At 38.7% G+C, this 27,888-nt stretch overlaps 1 protein-coding gene across 1 annotated transcript in view; it reads right to left on the reverse strand.

Annotated features, from left to right (window-relative positions):
- LOC122810934 (lectin-like) overlaps positions 1-4,798 on the reverse strand; it is a 30,379-nt gene extending 25,581 nt beyond the window's left edge. The window contains exons 1-3 of the mRNA XM_044082465.1: positions 4,682-4,798; positions 4,023-4,117; positions 830-970 (exon numbers count right to left, since the gene is read on the reverse strand). Coding sequence (XP_043938400.1) covers positions 830-970; positions 4,023-4,117; positions 4,682-4,742 — 297 coding nt within the window. The 5' untranslated portion in view covers positions 4,743-4,798. The remainder of the gene's footprint in view (positions 1-829; positions 971-4,022; positions 4,118-4,681) is intronic.
- Positions 4,799-27,888: the final 23,090 nt, after the last annotated feature.

Raw genomic sequence — 27,888 nt, forward strand, 5'->3', positions numbered from 1 at the left:
AATCGAATTGCCTAGACATAGTAAGGCTTTGCTGAGTCTAATTATGGTGGCTGCCAAAAAAGCAATTACTAGAAAATGGAAATCCAAGTTCAAACCAACTTTACTAGAAACAGTGATTATAGTAACAGAGATAAAACAACTGGAATTGTGATCTTTGGAAAAGGACAGGGGCAATTACATAGGAATAAAATGGGAATTGTGCGAACAATATATGCAAAGGAGGAATAAGGTTTAAAAACATGCAGGACTGGAATAAGCTATGTAATGTTTGAATGGCAATGACTGGATAGATTAGAAGTTATGTATAATGTTTACAACTACAATTATGTCAGTACAGTATGTGATGAAAAATGTTTGCAACTAAAATTATGTCCACATGGTTTGTTTTCATTTATATACATGTATGACTGTCTATGTCATACGTGATAATTTAATAAAAATGTTTCTTGTTAAAAAAAAAAAACAGAAGCTGAACTATGCAAGAAAACATTTATGATGAAACTGTGTTATCTTGTGAGAAAACACATTAGGGAAAAGCATAAGTAATCATTAGAAACATGCATGCAGTCATAATTGTTTCTACAGTCTTCCACCCCAAACACATATGCACTGTTCACATAGGCAAACATTGGTAAAAGCCACAGAAACATAAAGAAGGTCATTAAGCATGGCTATTGCTGCATTTCAGGTTCACAGGATATTACTAGTATAAATCAGAATCATGAAAAAGGATGAATGTGCACATATACATACATACATATATACATTATACCCATTGTCTACTGTTAACATAGATGCAAAGAACCACCTGCAGCCCCTTGATGCCTACCTTTGCAAGGTCATTGCCTCCAGTCCATACCGGGGGCACAGACTGATCCACAGCCTTCACCAGTTCTACCATGAAATTATTTTCAGCCTCAGTGGTAATACTTGTCAGGTGTCCATCTTTTGTTGCATTACTACAGGCAATCTGGAGGAAAAAAGTAAAGTGAAATGAACTAGCTCACTGTTACACCAACGGTAATCCATTTCAGAATGAAGTAGCTCACTGTTACACCAATGGTAATCCATTTCAGAATGAAGTAGCTCACTGTTACACCAATGATAATCCATTTTAGCAACAAAAAAGGTCCCAGTATTTGGAAATGAGCAGCACTATTAGCTTTACAAAAATTAAAACAAGGATGCCAGAAAAGCTTTCCTTTCTGAAGGAAACAGACCTGCTTAAAAGGAAGATATATCAGGGTAAATGGGGAAATTGGGTGTCTGGGGGTGGATGACAATAAATTGGGCTATGGAACTAGAGGTGTTCGGAATGAAATTGGCCACTGTGCAAACTGCAAGCGGTGATAGTAGCCAAAAGCAAAAGCAGACAAGGGACAATCTGCTGATACAGTGTTTGCGCTGGGTTTGCGCTCCATCATTGCCAAGGGTTACCTTCTACAGCCAGACACACTTTTTTGGGGTGTGAAAGCAGTAAGTAATATAGAAATGAAACAGCACATCTGAGGGCTTGGACTGACATGGGCTCAGCACACTTATATTCCTTAAAGTTGCCACCTCAAAGACATATCGCATTCTATAAAAATCTGTAGGGTAAAGTACAAGGCCACTGAGTCCCATCCCAACCTCCTCCAAGTTCCTTTACAGATACAATACGGATACTGTACGGATAATAGTACCAGTCATTTACAACAGGACAATGGATTAATTTCCTAAAGGGATGGGTGATGTGATGTCTGCATAAAAATGAATCAGTATGGGAGACACAAAGAAATTAGCAGCAACAACAATAATTAATAATTATTATTATTAAATGAAATACATAAAACAAGGAAGTTTTGAACTGCTCATTTCAGAATAGGTTGCTTCCTTTAGTAATTCACTCTGACTGGTAATAGTACTGTGATAGGGGATTACCAGTGGATCTTTGATAATAACCAGCTTGCTTTTTGCTTGGATTGCAAGAAAATCTCCTTGTGAGAGGACTGGATTGAAGGCAAGCTTGAGACATGTATCTTGACATCAATGTTGAGAGGACTGGAGGAATTCTATCATAATTCTTTGTAGCCATAGCTGTCCTGATGTACTATACCATAGAAAAAAAATTCTAAGAGCATGGAGTGTTTTACAATCTTGAGACATGCAACACCTTTCATGCTGCCACACAGACAGCCAATAAATTTAAAACCTAATAGACACTTAACCCTGTCACAGTTTTTTCTTCCTGTGCAGCAGTCAGAAGTGTATTACAACCTTCAAAACTAGAGAAGCACTTTTGATGGTGTTTTGAGGTGGCTGCCATGTGTGCATCAGTGCAAGACCTAATCGTAATAGTTTTTAAAGGTACACAAGTTTGTTATTGTAATTTTACGAGCTGCTACAGTTGGGTCTCACACTGTAGCACTCTGTAACTAAATTGTCTTTCTGTCAGTTCTGCAACATAATCAGCATGCCCCATGCACTACAGCACTATAAAATAAGAGCAATATTATTATAATGCACCACCTCTCTGAAGACATATGTCACCATGGCTTGACGTGTCTGCCTGTAACACAGTTTCATGGGCTATGCAGACGTCTCAAGGAAGGACCCTGTATCTTTACACCTTAAATGTGCTATCTGTTCACTAAACCATTGATAAAGTAGCTCTATAATCACATAGATACATGTTCCACTGGCAGGAAGACAGAGATGATCACTTTATCAATGCAGTAACATACTGTGGCATCTAACCAAATCTGCCCTGACTATACTGAGTCACGTCTAAGGCTAACAAGTGCAATATGGTAACTAAACAGCTGCTATTCACTAGTCTCTATTTATTCTCTATCATAACAGTGTAGGGGTTTGGTGGTGGGTATTTATTATTTATCACTGGATAATGGGTATTGAATGTGTTTATGTAATGTGATCTACCTCTTGCGTGTCATACGTATTATTTTCTTTCTTATGTTATTCTCTGATACCGCTGTATCGGTGTTATTTGCACTGCATTTCTCTCATGAGGTGACATTTGTAATTTTGTTTAGGTTGCACTTTTGTGGTCCTAAAGACAATAAAGTTTCTTTGAATCTTGATTTTTGAATCTTTGTTGGCAATGGCCATAAAAAAATTCCTTCCGGTAACATGGACAGTGCTGTACAGGGCTCCCTACTGAAATGTTGGCATGCAAAATTTTGAGTGCCAACAGAATTTTGAACACCACTCTTCCCCTTTAAACTTCTTTTTTTTTTGAAGGGGGAGCAAGTCCCCAACTACCACACATATACATCAACTCCAAATTCACCATACCTCAGAGAAAAGGGAAAATTCAGAGAAATTGCTATCTTGGACTTAGTATATGAAAGTCTATTTTTTTCAGCCATTCAGTCTCTGTGTTTTAGGACTCACTCTAGTGGGTCCTGACATTTCAAATGGTTACTGGCTTACAGCTATTGCCATCCAAGCCTTTGGCACAAACATCTCTTGATTTGCTTTCTGTCTTTTATAACTGCCATATTTTACAACCCACATTCTTCTTACATATAGCCATACAAAACCTTTTCTTGACCCATACCTATTTTTGGATGAATTCTGAATCATCAACAGAATGACTGCAATCCTTTAAACAAAGTTAAAGCAATACATGCACCATTCAGGAAATAATCCTCTAATGACCCAATTAATCACATCTTGATGTTTTGAGGAGATCTGTACTTTTTTTAGACTGGCCTTTTCACTGTTTCCCACAAATTCAGATTTGAGATGTTTAAGAATGACTTCAGTAGTACTACAGGTCACATTAAATGCAGGAAAAAGACACGGTCAGTTACGTAAAGTTTGCCAAGAAAAGGTCCCCATTTTTTTCCACTGGCCAATTAAGGCCTTTTTATTTCTTCATTTGTGCTGAACCCTCAAATTATAGCTTGTTCTGACAATACTGCAAGATGGGACCCTGGAAATGTTAATGCTACCTCAATACATCAAAAGTCAGTAAAGATTCATCATGGCCTTATTATCAAAATAGATGTGCTGTTTACCTCAGCATTATCCCATGTCATCTTAGTGTTGAAGAATTTGTAACAGCGATTCCCATAGCGGGTCCATCCGTCTATACAGGTGCGGTGACATCTTTCTGCATCCATTAGGAGGATTACAAAGGGAAGAAGGGGTAGAAGAAATTAAACTTATAAAGCAGCGAAAAAAAAATGTTGCACACAAGTTCATACCAACAATTTAATTCCTGTCCACAGACTAACCACTATGTCCCAGAGTATCGCAATCACAAATGAGACACTGCCACAATGCAGTATTACTGGTAACTAAACAGCTAAAATGCCCACACAGCACACTATGAGAAAATATAGCAAAATGTGGAACTTTAATTCAGGGACAGTGACATTTAGCTGAGGAGAAGTAGTGTATTGTGACTGTGCCTTTTGTGTTTCAAGAGCACAGTCCTCAACAGAGAACAGCTACACACCTCCCCATATACAGCCAACACACCCTTGGTTGTAGCATAATCTTTCTAGTCTACTGCCTTTATGTCAGAGCCTGTATGTAATTCAGAGAAGTGACAAATAAATGGTGATCTTCTTTTACTAGCTTTCTCGTCTTAAGGTTTACAGGACTATAGTATTCAGGAGAGTACAACTTTCTTGTTCACAGTGGTTCAGCTCTATGATAAAGTTTCACTCACCCTCCGAGTCATGTATAAGTGATGCAATCAACAGCACAGTGACAGCAAGAAGTTTCTCCATTTTTTTTCAACTCTTAAAATGGTTCCACGCTGCAGGTATATTCCAACTTTTAATCTGTAACTAAAGAGAACAATGTAGATTTAAAATCACAAGCAGTAGAGGTGTGTACAGCCGGACATGCACTTCCTGACCCATGTTCTTCAAATATCAGTGACTATAACTTAACAGCTATCTGCATCATGAGTCCTTAATCCAGTGTTTACAAAAACAAAACATGTTCTGTTACTCTGTTCTAGTGTCTGACTCATGAATTGACATTTTAAAATGTTTTTCTATTAATCTTTTATATGTGAAAACTCTAGTGTATCTTACTTCTTGTCTACAGCACATTTCTGTAGCATATTGCTGTTTGTTAATAAATCCGCCATTCTCAATAAAGTGAGTTTAGCATTAATTTAGTCTGTGTGCATAAGAATCTTCTTTGTGTTAGTAGAAGTAAACAGAATCTTAAATAACTAAGGGGAGAATGATATTAAAGGTGATGATGTTAGTAATTAAGGGGGATAGATAAAAGGATATGGGGGAGCTGGAAGTGAAATAAGAATGGTAAAAAGCAAAAAATACTGCATACAAAAAATAAAAAATAAAGACAATGAAATAATGAAGACGATGAGAGAAGAATGGAGACAATTATAAACAGATTACTTACCTCTGTTATATTACCTTTGTATGTGTCCTACAGAAAATGCTAAGGAAGCAAACTTTCAGGACTTTTATACCAAGAGCTGTTAATGCCAATCTTTTGATAGCTGTGTGCACAAAAGGGAGGATCCCTTGAAATCTGCATTGTAGGCATATAATATAAATGATGTACAAAAGGGCTTTGTTGATTTTGTGTTCAGCAAACCTGATTCTTATCTGAAAAGAGGTGTTCACAAAAAAACAAAAGAATACTTATTGTGTTATCAGGGACTGAATGTTGTAATAAGTATGATAATTTCTATTTACTGCTGTTACTTCATTAATTTTTAAACCAGGAAGGCAAGCCAAAAGGATATAGAGGCAGAATTAAGAAGACAGTTATTTCAAGGACAGGTATCATCTATAGCCTCCTAAAGCCACCTTTCCCCTGCTGCACCATTCGTTTCACTCACTGTATTTATTTGCTTTAAACTGTCTTACAATATTCCATTTTTTCTCGTGATACCAAATACTGTATCTGCTGTGCATCTTTTATCAACAGAATTGTAGTTCTACACTCTGACTAGCTTCTATGATATCTTCACTTTATCGAATTGGAGATAGCTCACTGACTCACAATTAAAACATAGCATCATAATATGTTGGTGAAACAATTCTACTCTCACTGTGCAAGTATTCATATTTAGATGGTGCACAAGACCCTTACCTTATTCCCCCTCCACATACATACATTTGCTATTTAAATTATAAATGTTAAGGTAGAAGCAACTCTGAAAAATAGATTTCTGCCAAACCATGCTTTAATAAAGTATGCTGAGTTCATACTGGTAAAATGAAACACAACCATCCTAAGAAAAGAAAGACATTGATTAGAACATCCACAGAAAGACAGGAAAAACTACAAACACCCTACTAGGGTGACTCCAAATAAACAAACTCCAAGATTGAAAAATAATGAAGGTAAGGAGAGACTTACTTTATCCACCCACTCCTCCTATAGTGATTTCCTATCTCATTCTAACATGCAGACTTTTTCAGTGAAACATAAATCAGTGAAGCATACAGTCAATCCCTGTTTTGAAAGAAGCAAACATTATGCAATGCAAAACATTGAATGTGATTTAACAAAATGTATTCCATTCATTTTTGTTGCATTTTCATCCTATTATCTTCAAAACCTTCACTATTTTACTTTTCATTGGCCTGATTCTGTGGTGTAGAAGGCACTAATTTACATTTCATTGGCCTGGTTCTGTGGTGACAGCTGCGGTGGTGCAGCGGTAGCGTTGTTGCCTCACAGCAAGAGGTTCTCCCATTTGATTCTCTGCTGGAGCACCTTCTGTGTGGAGTCTGCATGTCCTCCCCGTGTTCAAGTGGCATTCGAAAGACATGCGTGAATGGGCGTGCCTTCGTTGAAGGTTGGGCGTCGAGCTGGCACCTCGGCGTCGTGAAAATCTACTGCCAATCATTAGCGAACCGGAGTTCCGCTGTGGTGACCCCTAACTGGGAAAAGCCGAAGGAAGAACAACATTGGCCTGGTTCTGTGGTGTAGAAGAATACAGCCCTGACTGTGGCCGAGGCAATCAGGGTATGATTAGATCCACGCAAGGTGGAGTAGGAGTGAAAGAGACATGGACTGCTTACTTCTCCCAGGAGAAGGAAGGGATAGCTCACACTCAATAGCATACTGGACAATGTTATCTCTTTGGTGAAGACTGAGAAATCATCACTCTTAACTTGAGGAGAGGGACATGGTTGTTTGGAGGGAACACACATGCAGAAGTGAAGGGCTATCCTCTACTGCATCAGTTCACTTAACTCCCCTCCAAGACACCTCACTGGATGCATACTTATATGGTCAGCTGGAAAAATAATAAGAAGAATGTTCCCCATGGCTGTCTGAATGATGACTTCTCTTGGCCGACCCCTTACTCAGTGAGACTGATGCTCTACTAACTGCAAGTGATGAGGAACAAATGGCGAGGGATGACGATATCTAACAGACAGCAGGGGCAAGCAGCACAAAAAATATATATTTTATTTGCTATAATTTACATATAACTTTATAACACATCAGATGGTGTTCATAGATAATATAAAGGCAGAGCAAATGAAAAGAATACTTACACATTATCACTTACCACCATCTAACTGACCAGCAACTGACAGACCATTTTTGAGTGAACAAAGATAAAACACTAATGTTTGCTGGCATATATTATCCAAGAAGAAGATCAGGAGGAATGCATGGACTTTATACAATGATGGACAATACTTATTATACTAGCTACAGAAGCCCTTCATGGATAAAGGGCAAATTATGTGTATTATCAGTAGGATACTCAGGACATTCCTCAATATTCTATTTCTTTATGTAGATGAGCATATCTGTTTCCCCAACACACTGTGGGAGAGAGAGACACCACAATGTGTGGTTTATATGACGTTGCACACTTTCTCAAAGTACTGGGTGATATAGTTTGTACACAAGTGGCAATAAAGGTCCCATCTGGTGTCCATAGTCTGTTTTATGTCTGGTAACTTCCAGGTACTGTGCAACATATGTGGGCTGATAAATGAAGTGGTTACATAAATGCACTCAGTGCCCAGGATTCCACATCTAGCATATAAAGGTCTTCTCTATTACCACTGCCAGTGTAGTGAAAGTCAACAGGGCCACCTAGATGGCAAGTTCAAGCACTGCTAATCAGATGTACACAGGACCAAAATTAGTATATACAAATGTCCCCACCTCAACAGTATGCTTGCATAATGTTTCAGGTGATCGTGAATTGCTGCAAGATCTGAGCCCCATTTATTAAATTTCTACTGCATGTTTTACTGTGTGCATTTTACTTGGTCTGGAGACCTTAGCCTTATAATATCACACACAATTATGAGAGATTTGTGAATTGCTGCAGGATCTGAGCCTCATTTATTACACTTCTACTGCATTTTTGCAGTTTGCATTTTACTTTGTCAGGAAACCTTAGTCTTGCGGTATCTCTCACAATAGTGAAAGAATTGTAAATTGCTACAGAATCTGAGTCTCATTTATTACATTTCCACTGCATTTTCACTGTTTGCATTTTACTTAGTCTGGGATCTCAGTCTTATAATATCATTCACAACAGTGACAGAGTTGTGAATTACTGCATGATCTGACCATAGATAATATAAATACACACACACACACACACACACACACACACACACACACACACACACACACACATTGCATTTCTACTGATTATTGACTGGATTCCTCTCTAGCTCGTCTCCTATAATATAACCTGTGCTGAACTGTGCAGCAATGGATTGCAGTGCTCTGTATAGACACAGGCACCTAGACTTGTAATTTTCCATATAAAACTTACTCTGCTATTTCCTCAAGTATCTAGCAGAGTGTAGAGTGGCTTGTTTGCCTGCTGAGAGGCATCACCCCAAGAGAGTTGCTTTAGATTAATCCTAGACCTCTCCCCCCCACCACAACTTCTAATTTAGTTATAAACCCTTCTTGCAATGTTCCTCTTAGATCACAAAAAAGAGTATCCACAGCCACGGATGTGCACTTTCCTACTGTCTCTGTAGCCAACCTGGAGAAAATGGACATCTGGAGGCAATGTAGCAACACACTGACACAGTATGTGAGAGATATAATTACCGTATGTCTTTGATGGCAAAACTCTCACATACAGACACCGATATCTCCAAACAGGTTGCCAATAATACACACACACACTCACACACACACACACACACACCATCTATGGATCAGACATAAACACACCAATGCCGAGACTCTCAAATCTATCTACTCAAACCTCAAAGGCCTCCCAGACGCTGCCCTCAGCAACCTCCCAAACATTCTACAAGGACAAAACTCCCCAGGACACATACAACCACATCTTGCAATGAATCAGCCTGTAAGCCCTTAAAGCAAAACACCACACAACCCAATATATTGGCCATTGAAGACTCTATTGTGAGAGCCACTGATGCCCCACTCACCATGTAGAGCAAGGAGACAAGTCACAGTCAGTTGCCTAAAGGGGCAAGGATCTGCCAGATCACACATGCACACTTGGGACATTGAACCACATGTACTAATATGACTCTGTTATAGTCCATGTGGATGTTAATGACCTGAAACATACCTCCCTGGACTATATGAAGAGACGTGATAGAGCTTTCAGATTGTGCATCCCAAGCATCTATGAGCCTAGCACTGAGCAGTATTCTACTTTCTCAAAGGATGATACCACAATATAAACAGAAGATGAATGACTTTAACAATTGGCTTAGTTACTCAGGCCATTCTAAGGGGGTCAAATATTTGTCATCTAGGGAGGACTTGATCAACAGACCATGCTGCTTTGCCAGATATGGTCTGCACATCCCCACTAGGCTTTTGGATATTGGCCAAAAGATTATCCACCCCTATACTACCTATTTTAGGCAAGGCCAATCTGCTAAACCTTCTGACATAGTAAATGTTGCTCAAGATAAACTAAAGATGTTAATGCTCAATGCTAGGTGTCTCATGAAGAAGCTCCACTCCTTGGAAGTGCTCCTCATCCTTGAGAGTGTTGACATTTGTGCATCTGCCAAGACATGGTTTAAAGCTGTGGCAGGCACCCTGGCTGTGGAAGGTAAAGTGTGACACATTTAGTCCAGCTACCACACAAGAAGGGACCAGAGCTGGAGCTGTATCAATCTACATAAAATTAAATTCATCTCAAGTTTGGTCAAACAGTATGACATGCTTGAGCTACTCCATGTCCAACTAACCTTAGACAAAGTCCCATACCATACCCTTGATAGCCACATGTCCCTGTCTATGAACCTGGATAACCATACTATGTACTTGAATGTACTGGAGTCACTCACCATCCAGCCCAATGCCAAATTCATGGGTGATTTCAACTATTCCACCATAAACTGGGATACATACACAACAACTAACATGAAGCCACAAAGATGGTCAATGCAAACACCCTCAAACAGCTAGTCTGCAAATATCCTGGCTCAGGTACTCTCAAATATAAAGGAATGTTACATCCCTGAGTCTTATGTCCTTACTGATCAGATCAGATCACAAAGCAGTCACCTTAGAAATAAACATAAAGCTCAAACTCCCACCAACCCCCCAGAACCTTTAAGAACTTTTCGAAGGCTAACTAAATCCTATTAAAAAAATTATGGCACAGATAAATTCCAAGCCCTCCCCCACACACACAAAGTCAGGGAATACTGTGACTTATGTGGAAGTGTTGATGTAAACCCTGTATAAGGATGTAAAAAACTGCATAGTGACAGAAGTACCAGACTGAAATTAACTTAGGACAGACTCCAAAAACAAGCTCCCTTGGAGAACCTCCAGTATAAATAGGTTGTAAAGCAAAAGAAAGAAAATCCTCTTCAGAAAAAGAAGGGCTATGCCCAACTGAAAATAAATAAATAAATAAATAAAAATAACACATTCATCAGTCTCAATAAAAAATCGGAACTTATCAAGCCCACCAAAGTCAACTTCAAGGTAAAAAGTAGCCAATCAGACTTAGGATAGCCATAAGGCATTTTCAGTTATGTATGTAAGCTTAAGGGGAATACCCAGTAGTGTGCTGAACTAATAGTAAATGGAACTCCATATAATGAACCAGAGGATGTAACAAATTTGTTGGTTGGTAAATTTAGCTCCAATTTCACCACCCTATCACCTTCTAGTTATGCCCAGGAAATATCCTCTAGCATTTTTCCCCCAACTATCACTAAAGAACCGGTCCTCAGTGCATTCTCCAAAACTGAAAACAGTGTATCGATGAGTCCTGATAATATGCCTGGATGCCTCCTAAATAAGCTTGAAACATGACCTGGCAGGCTTACTAGAATCTCTGTTCAACCACAACTAAAAAAAGGATTTGTCCTTAGAGAATGGAGAACTGCAACAGTCATTCCTCTATAAAAAAGGGGGACCATCCATAGACCTAGGGAACTACAGACTCATATGTATGACTTTTCTTATATGCAAGGCCATGGAAATAATTATCATGGGCTGATAAAGACATAGGAAACCTTCAAACACTGGAACCATCCCAGGTTAGTATAGTCAAGTGTAGGGCATGCTTACTAATCCTGGTGGACTTTTTTGAGAAGGTCACTAATGCCGTGGATGCGGCAAAATGATGCATACTGCTTACCTTAACCAGGCAAAGGCATTTGACACAATACCTAATTTCGGTATTGTACACAAACTTACAAATTTTGGCAAAAAGCCATATGTCACTTGATGGACAACCAAATGGTTCATAGACAGGATACATGAAGTTAGTGTGGGGAAATTTACCTGCAACAAGAGGCCTATTACTAGTGGTGTCCCACAGGGCTCAGTCCTGGGACCTCACCTGTTTGAAATATACTTCTCTGAAGTCAAGGCAAATGTAGATGGCCTTTGGCTGACCATATTTGTTGCTGATTGCAAAGTGGGTGCAATCAGTGAATCCCCCAAAGATGTATATATCCTCCAGGAGGATCTGGCATAGAAAAATAATTGGTGCCAGAGTCATGGCCTAAAACTCAGTGCATAAAATGCGTCTCTCAGAGTTAAGTTCCAAGGTTTCTTTACTTGTCTTTACTTCTCTTCTGATTGTCTCCATTTTTATTTAGGTGTGAAATACTGGTCATTATACAACGACCCCCCCATTAATATTCAAAAACGTTCACACTGATTGGTCAGCGTGCACATTGTAAATCAAAGTTATAGTAATGGAAAAAGGTCCGGTCGCCCGGACTTTTTCCATTACTATAACTCTTTTTTACAGCAACGGAGAACACAAGATCTCCGTTGCTTCACACTGTCTCGCTATGTTAAACTAATTTAACATAGCGAGACAGTTTGTAAAAAGCAACGGAGATCTTGCTTTCTCCATTGCTTTTTTCAAAATTGTCTCGCTATGTTAAATGGGTATAACATAGCGAGACAGTTTAAAAAAAGCAACAGAGACTCCATTGCTTTTTTTAAAGCTGTCTCGCTATGTTAAACCCATTTAACATAGCGAAACAGTTTGTAAAAAGCAACGGAGATCTTGCTTTCTCCATTGCTTTTGCCCACAGCTCTGATGTACTGCATAGGCATATGCATGCGCAGTACATCAGAACTGCCGCAGAATACCAGACAGCTGCGGAAGGGCAGCAAGGAGGCATTATACAATGCCATTATTTAAGAAAAGTAATTATTTTTTTCCTTAAATAATGTTGTATAATAGCAACAACCCCCTTCTGGGTGTGGGTAATGCTGGATTTACCCACGGTTGTCTTTGTTTGGCCACTCGGGCTTCGCCCTCGTGACCAAACCATGCCAACCGTGGGTAAATCCAGCATTACCCACACCCAGGCGTGGGTTATTGCTATAGTAGCTCTTTGTGTTGCAATTTGATTGTCATGAGGGTTTAACTCTAGAAAAGCCTTTCATCTTAGTGGTATAAAGGAATTAATTCTGTAAGTTTCTGCTCTTTTTTGCCTTCACCTGTGGCTAGCTACAAAAATTACTGCTTCTAAAGCCATTTGGAAATACAAAGCTGAAATAAGTATACTTGTCTTTCAACTTTTCCCAGTTAGGGGTCACCACTGCGGAACTCTGGTCTGCTAATGATTGGCAGTGGATTTTTATGGTGCCGAGTTGCCAGCCTGACACCCAACCTTCAAAGAAGGCACACCCATTTATGCATGCACCTACCTGTATGTCTTTAAACGTCACTCGACTGTGGGGAGGACATGCAGACTCCACACAGAAGGCGCTCCAGCCGAGAATCGAATGGGAGAACCTCTTGTTGTGAGGTGACAATGCTAACCGCTGCACCACCGCGGCCTACAAAGCTGATATAAGTATATATTTTTTGCACTGTTTCAGTGATATTTAACAATCCTGTGCTACTCTTAGGTTGCAGCATTTAACAGTAGTCTGCAATAGCTGTGTTTTGTGAATATATCTCATGATTAAGGCAGAGTAGGCAGGATTAAGTTCCAAGGTTTCTTTACTTGTCTTCTGTTCTGATTCAGTCTCCATTTTTTTCTCTGAACCCCCTCACCCAATTGTTGTTGTGTTCTTAAAACCTGGTTGCTTTTGATTTGCCCGCCTCTACTAGAAATTTGATACTGGACACACCTTCCAGTTCTATCACATCAGCTCATTCTATTGTGTAGAGTGAGATCATTTGGGAAGACCCAACCCCTTTGTTTCTTAACCTTGAATTATCTTCTGTTTCCTCCCTTCCTACTTAACTTTAAAAATAGTTTATTCAGCTACTTTTACCATATTTGTGTCCCTTAGTTTCTTAACCTTGAATTATCTTCTGTTTCCTTCCTTCCTACTTCACTAAAAACCCTTTATTCAGCTGCATTTACTGTATTTCTGTCCCTTAGTTTCTTAAGTTTGAGTTCTCTTCTGTTTCCTCTTTTCCTACTTAACTAAAAATACTTTATTTAGCTGCTTTTACTGTTTTTGTGTCTCTTCATTCTTTATTTTGCTTTTACTGCTTGTTCTGAAAGTGTTCCATTGCATTTATTCTGCTGCATTTATTACTGCTTGTTAGTAGCCTGATTAAATTGCAATTGTTACTCTAAGTGTCTTAGTTTTGTTAATGGACTTGGGCTTCAGGCCAGTTATTTTACATTAAGAAGGTTTGTGTCTCACTCTTGTGGAAAGAGAGGGTAGCCTCTGCCCTTTTGAGCTGGGAATTGCTGGCTGAAGTCTCATTGTGTCTGTTATTCTGTAAGTGTCTTAGTTCTGGTTTAAGCACATGGACTCCAAACCAGTTACTTTACATTGGGAGGGTTGTGGTCTAGGCTCTTGTGGCAGGAGACTGTGGCTTACACCCTTCTATGCTGGGAATTGCTGGTGAAGGCTTATTGTGCCTGTTATTCTAAGTGTCTTTTCTGGTGTAAGCACTTGGGTTCCAAACCAGTTACTTTATATTAGGAGGATTTGTGGTCTAAACTCTTGTGGCAGGAAAGGATAGCCTACATCCTTCTAGATGGAAATTGCTGGTTGAAAGCTTATTGTTTCTGTTATTCTGAAATGTCTTACTTCTGGCTTAAACACCTGTACTCCATAACCAGTTGTTTTATACTAGGATGGTATGTGATCTAGACTCTTCTGGCAGGGGAGTGTGGCCACACCCTTCTATGCTCAGAATTGCTGGTGAATGGCTGCATTATTTAAACTGCTTTTTGCTGTTGTGACTGTAATTTTATGCACTTTGAATTTCTAGCCCTTCTGCATTTTATAGCAGAGACTAGATTCAGATTTGCTGAATCTAGACTGGTATCACTTGAGCACTACAACCAGCTCTTCACTGAGATACTGAAATATATGAGGTATCTGTTGCTTCCAACTAATTATAAGTGCCTGTTTTTGCTCTAATATTGCACTTTTAATTTGTATTTGCATTCCACTATCTGTATGAATTGTCTGAACTATTTTTATCACATTGTACTGCACATAGTACTCATTTAGCTGTAGCAGTACCCAGTTTCACGTTTGCTATTTCTGGGTCTGTTTTGTAACTTCTGAGTATAAACTTCAAGCCATCTATGTTGGTGAAAGCCCTTCTGCACCCTTGTGTGAGGACAGTATTGTCTGGGTCCCATCTAATTGAGGGTGATTGGACTAGAATTCAGAGAGAGCATTCTTATTGGCTAGTTTGAGTTACAAAGGGTATTTTCTTCTTTTATTTAAGCACCAAGTGTGCACTTGTTTACGTGTAGCTCTCCATTGTGCACTGCCACTTAGCAGTGGTTACCATTGGTGGTTATAGAAGTAAACATTTTGTTTGTTAAATTTTCCCTTAGCACTTTGCTTGTGGTCCTCCAGAGGTTTCATGTGGCCTAGCTACTTTCTTGTGGAACACTAAGCGTAGCCTCAGAGGTACCAACATACCTCTCACCCACTAGCCACTCCTAAGTGTGACCTCTTTTCCTAATCTTATAAATTTACCTATCACTATTGATGGACAATTTCCCACAGTTTCTCCTGCCAGCTTGGTTGACAGGGGCATTGTGAGGCAGTATAACAACTGCCTCATGTTCACTGACAACCCTCTACTCCTAGTCCACACAAACACATCATGTGAAAGATGCAAATATGTTAAGAACATACAAAAAATGAGGAATCACAAGCACTAAAAAAACATACAAAACACAAAGAAACTAGCACTGGAAGGACCAGAATTCCAAATAAATACAATAAGCTGAAAATAAACTGAATGGCCATTTCCAATAAATTGTAGACTACTTTATTAATGCTTAACTTTGTCACCATGTTTTCATCCCAGTAAAAGGACTTCATCATATACAATGCTAAATACTAATTTCTAAATACTAATGTCCTTAAGTACTATATCTACAGCATGTAATCAGAAACAATTAACCAATAAAAACCTGAATTATCTAATTATTCCCAATACCTAAAAGTAAGTCATACTCACATCTATGGACTTTAAATGTGTATACATATCTTATGAGAAAGTGATGCATACATAAAAAAAAACTATAAACATATTAAAAATGTATAAAATATGTATAAAGTTTTAATGAAGGCTAAACAATGACATCTAGTGGAGGAATCTATAAATTGCAATCAAATATAACTCAATTAGAATATATGTGTGTGCCAACAAGTACTGAAAACACTCAAAATATCTTAAATAAAATGAACATTTACAATAACATTTAGAATAACATTTGAAATAAAATAATATATAAATTACAACATTTTAAAAATCCTACCTATGAATCATTTTATAACCTAGCAGATCTTAATTTTAAAATGGGGGTTATTAGCTTCCAGCACCGGCTTTCAATAGAGTTCACAATACTCTTATTTTCATCTCCCATGGTCCCCCCTCAGATCTTGATTAACCACTTCCAAAACAAAGAATAGAAAACTTCCCTTAGTACAATCCAAGGTACGCTTATAAAGTGCATTTTTATGTCCTTATTTTTTTATTTCATTTACATGTTCATATATTCTCCTTTTTAATTTACGTATGTTTTTCCCTGTGTAAAATGCATCACATTTTTACATAGGGCTAAATAAATCACTCCATACTATTACAATTAGAATAAGTCATAGCCTCTATATATTTGTCTCTAGCTGCTACATACACGGCCTTAGTATTCAAAATAAAAGGACATTGATTACAGGCTCCATATTTATAGGTACCTGTTTTGTGTTCCCTCCCTTCAGAATATTATTATTTTCCAATAGCTCTTTAATATTCTTTACCTTTTTGTACACAAATCTCAAATGATTCTTAACGAGTCTTTCTAAATCTGAATAAGAGGCAAACCTAGACCAATTGTTCTTAATAACTTCCCTAATGATATTCATATCATTTTTGAAATTCATTATGTAAGCTCCTTTAAAATTTTCATCCCCACTTTCTTTTATCTGCTTATAATTACACTCATTGTTTCCATCAGCATAAAATCTTGGTCATTCCCCCATATGGGACTATACTTCCCTAGTCTGTATTTCTTAACCTCCTTCATAACGTCTTCAATTAGATTAATAGGATATCTTCTTTCCAGAAGCATTTTTTTACGTTTAGAACACTCTTCTGAAAAATCTAGATCAGAAGTCATCCTAGACCCACGTATGAACTGCCATTTGATAATGCTCTTCTTTTGTTTAAATGGGTACACACCGCTAAATAATAAATACAAATTTAAAAAGTATGTTTCCTAAAAACTCTGGATTTAAATTCCCCCATTTCAATCACTTTGTGAATGGTAACATCCAGATAATTTAATTTATCCCTCATAATATTATGGGCGAGTTTCAAAAAATATGTAGTTTTACTAATATATTCCAGAAATTCTTCGAATTCTCATACTGACCCTGTCCATATCATCTAAATATCTTTAATGTAGATTCCATTTTTCTACAAAGACCAAATTAAAATATATTTTTTCTCCCAAACGGACAAGACAATATTAGCATGTGTGGAGAACAACAGGCCCCCATTGCCACATTCCTCATTTGTTTGAAAAAATCTCCTTCAAAATATAAAAAAATATTATCCAGGACCAGTTCCATTCATTCAACATATAGTCTGCACTGATCATTAGTGAATGCTCTACTATAAATTAATGCTTCCTCAAACCACTCAAGCCCAATTTTGTGGGGAATAATAGTAAAAAGGTCTTGAATGTCAGTTGTTACAAATAATAGATCTTCCCTAGATAAATTAATCTTAATGTGCCTCAGAAAATCCCAAGAGTAATTTAATATACCTGTTTGTTCAATCCAAACTTCTTTTAATTTACATTCCAAGCATTCAGCTATAGGATAGGTTTTTTAACCTTTTGCCGCCACTATAGGACTTAATAGTGGAGCCACCATGTCCTTATGTACTTTAGGAATAAGGGAATGGATGTTAGGTCTATCTAACCACAAATATTGAATTTTTTTTTCATCAATCATCCTAAGCCATCAAGTGGTTATCTTTCCTTTTTGGAGAGGTTGGGATACACTTTACTTCCCTGTAGTGCCAGCCTAAGTTCTTTTTCCACTTGTATTTCAACATTTTCTAACTGTGGATGTATAGGGTGATTGTATATACTTCTGTTTCTAAAGCTATCATCCTGTCTTCTCTTTTCAATAGGGAAGAATAACTCTAAATCTTTCTTCCTAACAAATGATTTGCTTAAGATCTATCAACACTTGGCTAATATTACTTTTACTAGTTGGAATAAACTTCAAACCTTTAGTAAACAAGTTAAAATATATATTTTATTAACTTCCAAACTACTGTAATTAAATATATTACAATTCCTAAATGTATATTTATTACCTTCACAAATTATTTCCTCAAAATCCAGACTTGAACCTCCACTGATTGATATCTCCTCCTGTCCATTCCCTTGTTCATATTGGACTAGCAGTAATGAATTGGTGTTTTCTGCCTCAACCCTTCTGACCTTCTCAGTGGGGGCTACTCTAAAGGGTCTTTTAAATTCAATTTATTTTCATCATCTGGTATGCAACAAAGTCATGTCTTAACACGTAACTATTATCAGCTCTATTCATAGTCCCTTCATTAAATCTCAAATTAAAATTTCCCTTGTTGTCACTACCATTTTTAGGCTTAGGGTAGCTCCAGTTTTGTTTATATTCTATAATGTTTCTATCCAATTGCTTACATTTCTTTTTGTAAATAAAAGCACATTTTACATCAACTTTTTTTTTTACGTTAAAATATTTCACCTTCTCCTCTGTAAACATAAGATCAGAGACAACTGCTCTATTAAGTCTATTTCATTAAATAAAACTTCCATTTGTCTTTCGTTCTCCCTAATAATAGCTTTCATTATATCAAACCCACAAGTATCAAAAATTTTCAACAATTCAACATAAAATTCAGTGCCCTCTTTGACATTATTGGAGTATTTAAAAACACATAGCCCTTTCGAGACAATACCCCTCCGGATACATTCTTTCAGATAGCTATTGTCCAGTCCCAAGGTCTTGTATTTTAACTCCTTACATCCAAGTCTGCCTCCAGGTGCATCTGCAGTTAACTCCTACTGACGCCTCTAGGTGACAAATATTGCTTGTTCATATTTGCATCAAAAATTCCAAAACCATGCCATGTACAAAGTTTCAAAAGATTTCATCTTAAAGCTTATATAACAGCAAACTCAGCTGAATTAATATTTTACCTCTGTATTGTGCAGGTAAATATATATTAACTGTTGTTTTCATTATATTAATTTACATATATATCATTTTCACATTTTTCTGAATATCTGAACAACCAAGTAATACAGACAGAACTCCTTAGACTCATATGAAAGCTCTCAGCTAGATGGATGAAATGCTGCTGACAGTATATGTGTAACTTGAGTGGTTGCTGAGATATTGTAAGTTGTTTACAAAATATTACAAATGTAACATTTACTCTGTTTATTATAACTTATAAAATTCAGTTTAAGACCTAGAACCTAAAGAATACCACCACTATAAAAATAGATTATGCTGAAGAAGTTGCCATTTCTACTTCTTTCCTAACCCCTATGGTTCCAGAGATATGAACAGTTGTTTGAAATGTGAGGACATTATTTGATTCTGTGAAAATACTTAGGCCCCGCCCATAGGAAGTTACAGAGCAAACTTCCTGAGCTCCATTGGGGTAAATGAGTTAAAATATAATCATGTAATTTGTTAACATTCACATTATAAGTGTCCGCCACCTTATTATTGCTACCTTGTTCATTCATATTTACATTAGGGGAAGGAGCAGAGGAGAATTATCGGTTAACCAAGCTCCTACTATTTCCCTCTCCAAAAACCCTTGTCTTTCTGAATTCAAATTAATAGTCTGCATGTTATTAACATAGAAATGATTACAGTCACCTTGGCTCTGCACTTGTGTTCATTCAGTGTACATGTTTGTTCAATACTTTTCCCATCTCGTTCTGTTGTAGTCTTCGTGTTCTGGGTAAAAGAAATACATGGGAAGCCATTGACACCTTGAGTCATCCAAATGATTAGCCTCCTGCAGATCCACTCCTAGCGTACTTAAAACTTCTTTAAGAATCTTGAATCCATGCCGTCTGACACACCAGTCAGTACATACAACAATGAGTGAGTTGCCAGCATGCACACCTCACCTCCTACTCCTCCCAAACCCACATCACACATACCCAAATATGCAGAGGTCCTCACCAGAAACATACCTAAACACCAGAGACCTCCCAAACACAAACACAAGAATACCGCACATAACACTTCCTCTACAGAACACATCACACATAATAGCTCATGCACCGGTGGATCAAACCCTTAAGGCAAAACACAAAGTCAAACATATTAGTCACAGGTAATTCCAGATGTCCTTCTTACCAGGCTGGATAAGTAATGGTCACAGTCAGTTGTCTGTCAGTTGCCAGGATGCACTATATCACACATGCACTCAAGTCTGTCAACAGCAGGTACTGTTATGACTCTGTCATAGTCCATGTTGGTGTGAATGACTTCAAATGTACCTCTCTGGACTATATGAAGAGAGACATGACTGTGCTCTCGGACTCCGTGTCTCAGGCAGGTATGTCCCTAGCCTTAAGTAGCATTTTACCTTCACCTAGGATGACGCCTCAAGACAAACAGAAAATTATTGATTTGAATAATTGGATTAGCTTCTGGTGTCATTCTAAGGGGATCCACTATTGTTAGCCTGGGAATACATGATCGACAGACCTCAATGCTTTAGCAGAGATGTTCTTCATCTGTCACCCCTAGGATTTTGGCTACTGGCTAAGGCTCTTGTCACCCCCATAGTGCCTTTTTAGGCAGTGTCTCACGGACAAAATTCCCAAAGTAAAAACTACATCTAAAAACAACCTCAAGGTTATGCTGCTAAGTGCTAGGAGACTCAATATGAAACTGCACTCACTGAAAGCTCTCCTCACCTTGGAAGATGCAGACATTTGTGCAGTCACGCAGACCTGGTTAAAGGCTGTGAAGAGCACCCCAGCCATACTGAGTTACACCCCCTTCCACATGTTCAGACCTGAAACTGAAGGCATGAAAACTAAAGGAGGTGGTGTATCAATATTCATTAAAGATAAATACACCTCCAGATTGATTAAACAGTATGATTCCTTGCAGACACTTCAGGTGCAATTAACTGTTGGTAGGACAGCTATTCAAGTCATTGCCAGCTACAGGACCCCCTCCATGAATTAGGACACCCACTCTACCTATTTGGATCTACTTGAGTCTATCAAGATACATCCAAACACCATGGTTTAGGTGACTTTAACTAACCAACCATTTAATGGGTAAATTACTCATGCTCAAACTCATTTGGCTGAATATTCCTCAACTTTGTTAACTCCAATGCCCTGGACCAGCTGGTTGCCACCCACATAAGGGGTGCCAACATCCTGGATCTGGTGCTTACCAATTTGAGGAATCACTGTAGCACTCCCATTGTGAGGTCCTCCCAGGTGAGATTTGAACACAGTTCAGTCTCACTCTAAGTAATTATCACACCTGACCCCCCAGCAGCAACTAAACAAAAAATTCTCCAAAGCAGATTATAACCTCTTATGAGATGGTGTAAATAGCTTTACTGCACCTCCTCCCTCAGATGGAACTGGCAGCTATGCCAAGGTCTAACCAATGCTTTATACAAACACCTGTATAACTGCATTGACTCAGCCATACCTGGTAGGACCAAAACAAGCTCCTCAAGGAAGAGCAAACCTGACTGGTGGACAACTGCTATTAACAGGCTTTACAATAAGAGGAAGAAATTGCTGTCTAAGAGTAAGAGGGAGCAAGCCCTCCTAAACTGGAAACACTCCTTCCTCAGCTTAAGAAAGCAAATAAGACTTATTGTGAAGTCCTCCAAAGCAAACTACGAGTCCAGATTAGCTTCCTCAACAAAGGACAACCACAAGGCATTCTATAGTTACATCTGTACCTAAAAGGAAAGAGCCAGATTTGTGCCGAGCTGGTAGTTAATGATACCACATATACTAAGGCTGTGAACACAGCTAATCTGTTGGCCGACAGGTTCTGTGAAAACTTCACTTCCCTGTCCCCGCCACATATACACCATGACATTCCTACCACCTGTCCCCTACCTTGTACCTCTAAAGAGCAGGTTGTAAATGGCCTCTCTAAGACCAACAACACAGCATCTAATGGACCTGATAACATCCCAGGCTGTATTCTATATGGGCTCCAACATGAATTAGCAACACCATTGGGTAGTCTTTTCAGTCATAGGCTAAGTGCTGGCTTCATACCAGCTGAATGGAAAACAGCCACCTTTATTCCCTTGCGCAAAGGTGGTGATTCCTCTGACCCCGAGAACTACAGACCTACTAGCCATAACTGCAAGGCCATGGAGACCATCATCATAGACCTTATCAACAAAGAAATAGTTAATCTCCAAACACTTATCCCTACTCAGTTTAGATTTGTCCAAGGCAGATCATACCTATTAAATCTGGTGGACTTCTTCGAGGCAGTCACCAAGGCCCTAGATGAGGGAAATCTGAGCATATAGCCTACCTGAATTATCCCCCACTCAGGCATCACTGACAAACTCACCCAACTAGGCATCAACCCTTATATCGTTAGAAGGGTAACGAACTGGCTCACTGACAGAACTCATGTAGTTAAAATAGGGGAATCCACCTCCAACAGCAGACCTGTAACCAGTGGTGTTCCACAGAGATCAGTCCCGGGACCTCTACTGTTTAGAATCTATTTCTCCAAAGTACAAACAAAAACTAAAGGTCTGTGGTTGACAAAGTTTGCTGATAACTGCAAACTGGGAGTGGTCACAGAATCTCCAAATGATGTCAACATCCTACAAGAGGGTCTTACACAAACAAATGAGTGGTGCCAAAGTCAATGCCTTAAACACAGTGCAAAAAATGAATTACCATTCCTTTCAGTAAAAGCAATGTTCCTGCTAACTATCATATCAATAGCAACACCTTAAGTATGCACTCAGTGGTGAGAAACCTGGCACACAGGTTGACAGCAACCTTAAGTTTGACTACCATACCTCCCATGTACTCTTCCCTCATCAGGCCAATAATTGAGTACAATGCCCCTTTTGATATGTACCTTTTCAGGCACCTGCAGCAATTGGAGAAACCACAAAGGCTCCTCACAAGGAAAATTCAAGGTCTTCAGCATCTGTCCTATGGGGATCATCTGAAATCACTGTCACTTTGTTCTGCTTCATACAGACTACTCAGAGGTGATCTTTGTCTTGCATACAAGGTAATCTCTGACCCTGCTTTACTGGAAATGTTGTATATCCATAAGTCAAATGGTACACTGTTTACCTGCTCTAAAGACCTTAACCTGGTATGTGACAGTTATAAAACCTGCTGGAGGGACAGATGTGTCTCCCAGAGGTTACCACACCTTTGGAACAGACTCCCACTTCATGTCAAACAGAGCACCTCATCAGCCCTCTTCAAACACAATCTGGACGATTGAAAGGGTGACTGTAAATTCACCTTGGGGGTTCCACCTCTGTCATTCTTGGACAGGGGAAATAGATGCTGATTGTGGAAATAAGGGTAAGAACTTGGCTAGGCTTGTAAGGGCCCTAGGGCCATTAGACTATTAACTTCCTAAGATCCTATGATTATACCCTTTGGGAAGATGACCACACCTGCAAATTACATCATTGATAACATTCCGCTAATAGTAGACCCAGTGGTAAGGAACTTGGGAACTCAGGTTGACAGTAACCTGACCTTTGATCATCATGTCCCCATGGTGCAGAGAAAATCTTTCTATGTGGCATAACTTATAAGCCAGGCATGTCATGTATATCTGAGGAGCTCACAGTCCCACTATACTTAGCCCTCATTAGATCAATAATTGAGTACAATGCAGCTTTCAGTATGTAACTGACCAGCCATTTTCATCACTTGGAGTGGCCATAGAGGTTCCTTAAACAATACAAGCATAAAGGGTGTAAAAAACATGTCCTACATGGATTACCTCAATGCCCTATCACTGTACTTTGTCTCCTACAAACTACTAAGGGGCGATGGATATGTGCCTCCTTGGACTATATGAAGAGAGACATGATTGCACTCTCAGAATATGTGTCACAGGCAGGTGATCTAACATTGAGCAGCATTCTACCATCTCCAAGGATGATGCCACAATACCAGCAGAAAATTATCAACTTTAACAATTGGTTTAGCTAGTAGTGTCATTCCAAAGGGGTCCAATACTTGTCAGTCTGGTAGGTTATGGTTGACAGACCAACTGCTTTGTCACGGATGGTCCCCACCTGTCACCTCTAGGCTTTTGGATAATGGCCAAAACATTATACACCTCTATAGTGCCTTTTTTAGGCACTGCTAAATAAACAAACCTTCCAACATAACAAAATCTACTCAGGACAAGTGTTACTGCTCAATGCAAGTGGCTCAACAAGATATTGCACACTCGCTGGAAGCTCTCCTCACTCTGGAGAATGCTGATGTCTGAGCATTTACTGAAATATGGTTCAATACCAGGGAAAGCACTTTGGCAGTGCCAGGCTATGTTGTCTTTCATATACTCTAACCATCCACTAACCACGAAAGACCAAGAAGCAGAGGTGTAACTATCTACATAAAGGATAAGCACATCTCAAGGTTGGTCAGACAATATGACATGTTTGAGCTACTCCATGTCCAACTAACCATGGGAAAAATCCATTGCCATATTCTTGCTAACTACAGGTCTCACACCATGAACCGGGAAACCCACATATCATATGCAAAGTTACTAGAATAACTCCCAATCCAGCCAAATACCATAATCTTGGGTGATTTTAACTACCCCTCCATTAACTGGGAGGCATACACGACCACTAACATGCAGGCCGAAAGATTTTGTCTTTACTTTGTAAATTCAAATGACCTGGAGCAGCTAGCCTACACTTCCAGTAGGGGAACAAATATCCTAGAGCTGGTACTCACAAATATGGAATAGTGCTTTACCCCCACCCCATGTGATGTCCTCTCTGTTAGGATAACATCACAAAGTGTTCTCCCTTGAAATAAAGGTAAAACTAGTCCCCCAACCTAACCACAAAAACTTTAAGAACGTCTTTAAGGTCAATTATCCCCTATTAAGGGACAGCATAGCTAGTTTCCAAGCTCCCCAAGCCTATTTAGAGGAAGATACAAAAGCCTTGTATGACTATATAAACAACTGCACAGAAACAGCAGTACCAGCTCAATATAAACACAGGTCAAGACACAAAAACAAGCCACCCTAGTGGACCCCTGTTATTAACAGGTTGTATAAAAAAGAAACAAAATCCGGCTGAGAAGTAAGAAGAATGCACATAGCAAAGCAAACAGTCCCTCATTAGTCTAAACAAGTGAATAAGGGAACTAGTCAAGTCTCTGAAAGCAAACTTGGATTTAAAAATCACCTCCAAATTCAGTGATATGCCATAAAGCATTTTTCAGTTATTTCTGAAGTCTTAAAGGCAACATCCAAAAATATGGGTCATTAGTTGTAGACTATATTCAGCTATAAGATATAGCAAATCTGCTGGCCAACAAATGCAGCTCAAATTTCACCTCCCTATCACTCACATCTTCCACCAAGTATACCCTCCACCACTACACCACCAATTATCTCCAAAGAACAGGTTGCCACTGCACTCTCTAAAGCTAAAAACATGACTTCAGTGGGGCCTGATGATATACCAGTTTGCCTCTTAAACAGCTTAAATCAGAACTTATCAGGCCCATTAGGATCTCTATTTAACAACAGCCTCCAAATTGGCTTTGTCCTGATAGAATGGAAGACAGCAACAGTCATCCTTCTACATAAAGGAGGACCATTTACTGACCCAGGAAATTACAGACCCATAAGTTTCATCAGTCTTATATGTAAGGCATCCACCTTCTACCACCTCCTTTTTTCTTTCTCCAACCTACCTACCCTCCTTAAACCCACCTATCTCCTGATTATTAATTGATTGCTGTAATTACATATACTAGAAGAGTCAGTAGATAGTCTTAGGTATAACTGTATTGCCTCATTATCTTATTACTTTGTTCAAAATTTATTTCATTGTCAGTTCTTGTTGTATTTACCAAATGTGTTTTTGTACAAATCAGTGTGGAGCTTTTCTCCCTGGGCCTCCACTGAAAATGGGGACTTTTTGGCCCAATAGACTATCCCAGTAAACAAATGCAAATAAATAAAATAAATAAAGGCCATAGAAAGAATAATCATGGACCTGATAAATAATGACACAGGAAACCTCCAAACACTAAAACCGATGCAATTCATCTTAGTCAAGAGCAGGTCATGCCTACTGAATCTTGTGGATTTCTTTGAGAAAGTCACTAAGGCCATGAATGACAGTAAAACAGTACATACCACTTACCTCAACCTGGCCAAGACATTTGACACAATTCCCGACTCGGGTATTATAAATAAACTTACAAAACTGGGCATAAATCCCTATGTCACCAGATGGATAGCCAGTTGGCCCCAGTGGCGGCTGGTGACTTCAAATCGAAGGGGGGCTGCAGGAGACAGCTGAATGGGTGTGGCCAATGGGAAGGGGTGTGTCCAACTAGAAAGCGGAGGAGCTATGATCAAAACCACAAAAACTGGAACTTTAATTAAATATGCTGCCCTGGGTGCCAAACCGTCATTATGAGAGTCCAATCAAGACAAAATGAAGTGTAGAAGGAAAAAAAATATTTCAATGCATTGGCTGCATGACAGCTTACTTAATATCTAGATGGAAACAAAAAGGTTGTGAGGCATGAACAAATAAATTACTTTTTAAATACATTACTGGATTGCCAGTCAAAATCAAGTACAAGACAAACAAGCAGCACTCATCTCAAACAACTTTTCCTTGCACTGCAGTTCTAATTATAATTTATATTCAGCTTTATAAAAAGTACAAAGTAACATGCTGAAAGTAACAATGATACCCTTCACTTGTAAAAATGTTTCTTATCCAAAAAAGACCTGCTGCCTGACAACTATCTACTTGTTTCATTGGGAAAACATGAACAAAAAAATGAACAGTAAACAAGAAACAAGCTCAAGATAAATTGCTTAAAGGATTAATGCACAGGTTATGGACCAGACATGATAGATTGGCATTCTGTTTAGTTTATGGGTAAAACCTGCAAAGATGATGGCAAGGCTCCAACAAAGGTAATGAGCTTCTTAAAATACTGCAATCCTGTCCTTTATTACAAATACTGTCATATACATTTCAATACCCAAGGCTTATACGCTATCTAGTTAGAAGTATTCTCTGCATGGCAACAACAAAAAGGCTTTCAATGTTGGTAATTCTTTAACAGCAAGCTTACTTGCATCTTACAATCTCAGACAAGCTTACCCGATGATCATGAAATCATTGCTACTTAAACACAGAGCAACAGGCACTTTCTGAATAATAAGAAGCATAATCAACAGTATAAAAATATGACAGAAAACCAGAACATTCTGCAAAATCAAGCAAGACAGATGCAACGCCAATGCAGTACTTGTGTCTACCTTGGATGGGGGGGTGGGTACTCTGCACACTTATACTGCATAACTGCTCCTTGCCTTGCTTGGACACATCCAGAGTCACTACATGGGGGAGTGGGGTGCAACAAGTATGTCACAACTTGAAATGTCTCTGCCTGACTGCATAGGCCCTGACACATTTGTCATACCTCTCAACCACAGAGCAAGAATTCAGGACAAAGTCAGGCCCAAAATTAAGGACAATATTTAAATATTGTTCCTACAAACTTTCTAATAGAACAGTAGGTCTTGCATTAGTATGAATTTTCTGAATGGTATAAAATCTGAAACTGAAATGTCTGTCATTATTTTCTTACTTCAATCTTTAATGATTTGTAGTCCAAAAGTGAGGAGTGCACCAGGCTGCAAATAAATCTCACCAAATCTTCCACAGACTGTCCT

Source organism: Protopterus annectens, chromosome 9.part0 (genome assembly GCF_019279795.1).
Source record: "Protopterus annectens isolate FY-2018-M chromosome 9.part0, PAN1.0, whole genome shotgun sequence".
NCBI lineage: Eukaryota > Metazoa > Chordata > Ceratodontiformes > Protopteridae > Protopterus > Protopterus annectens.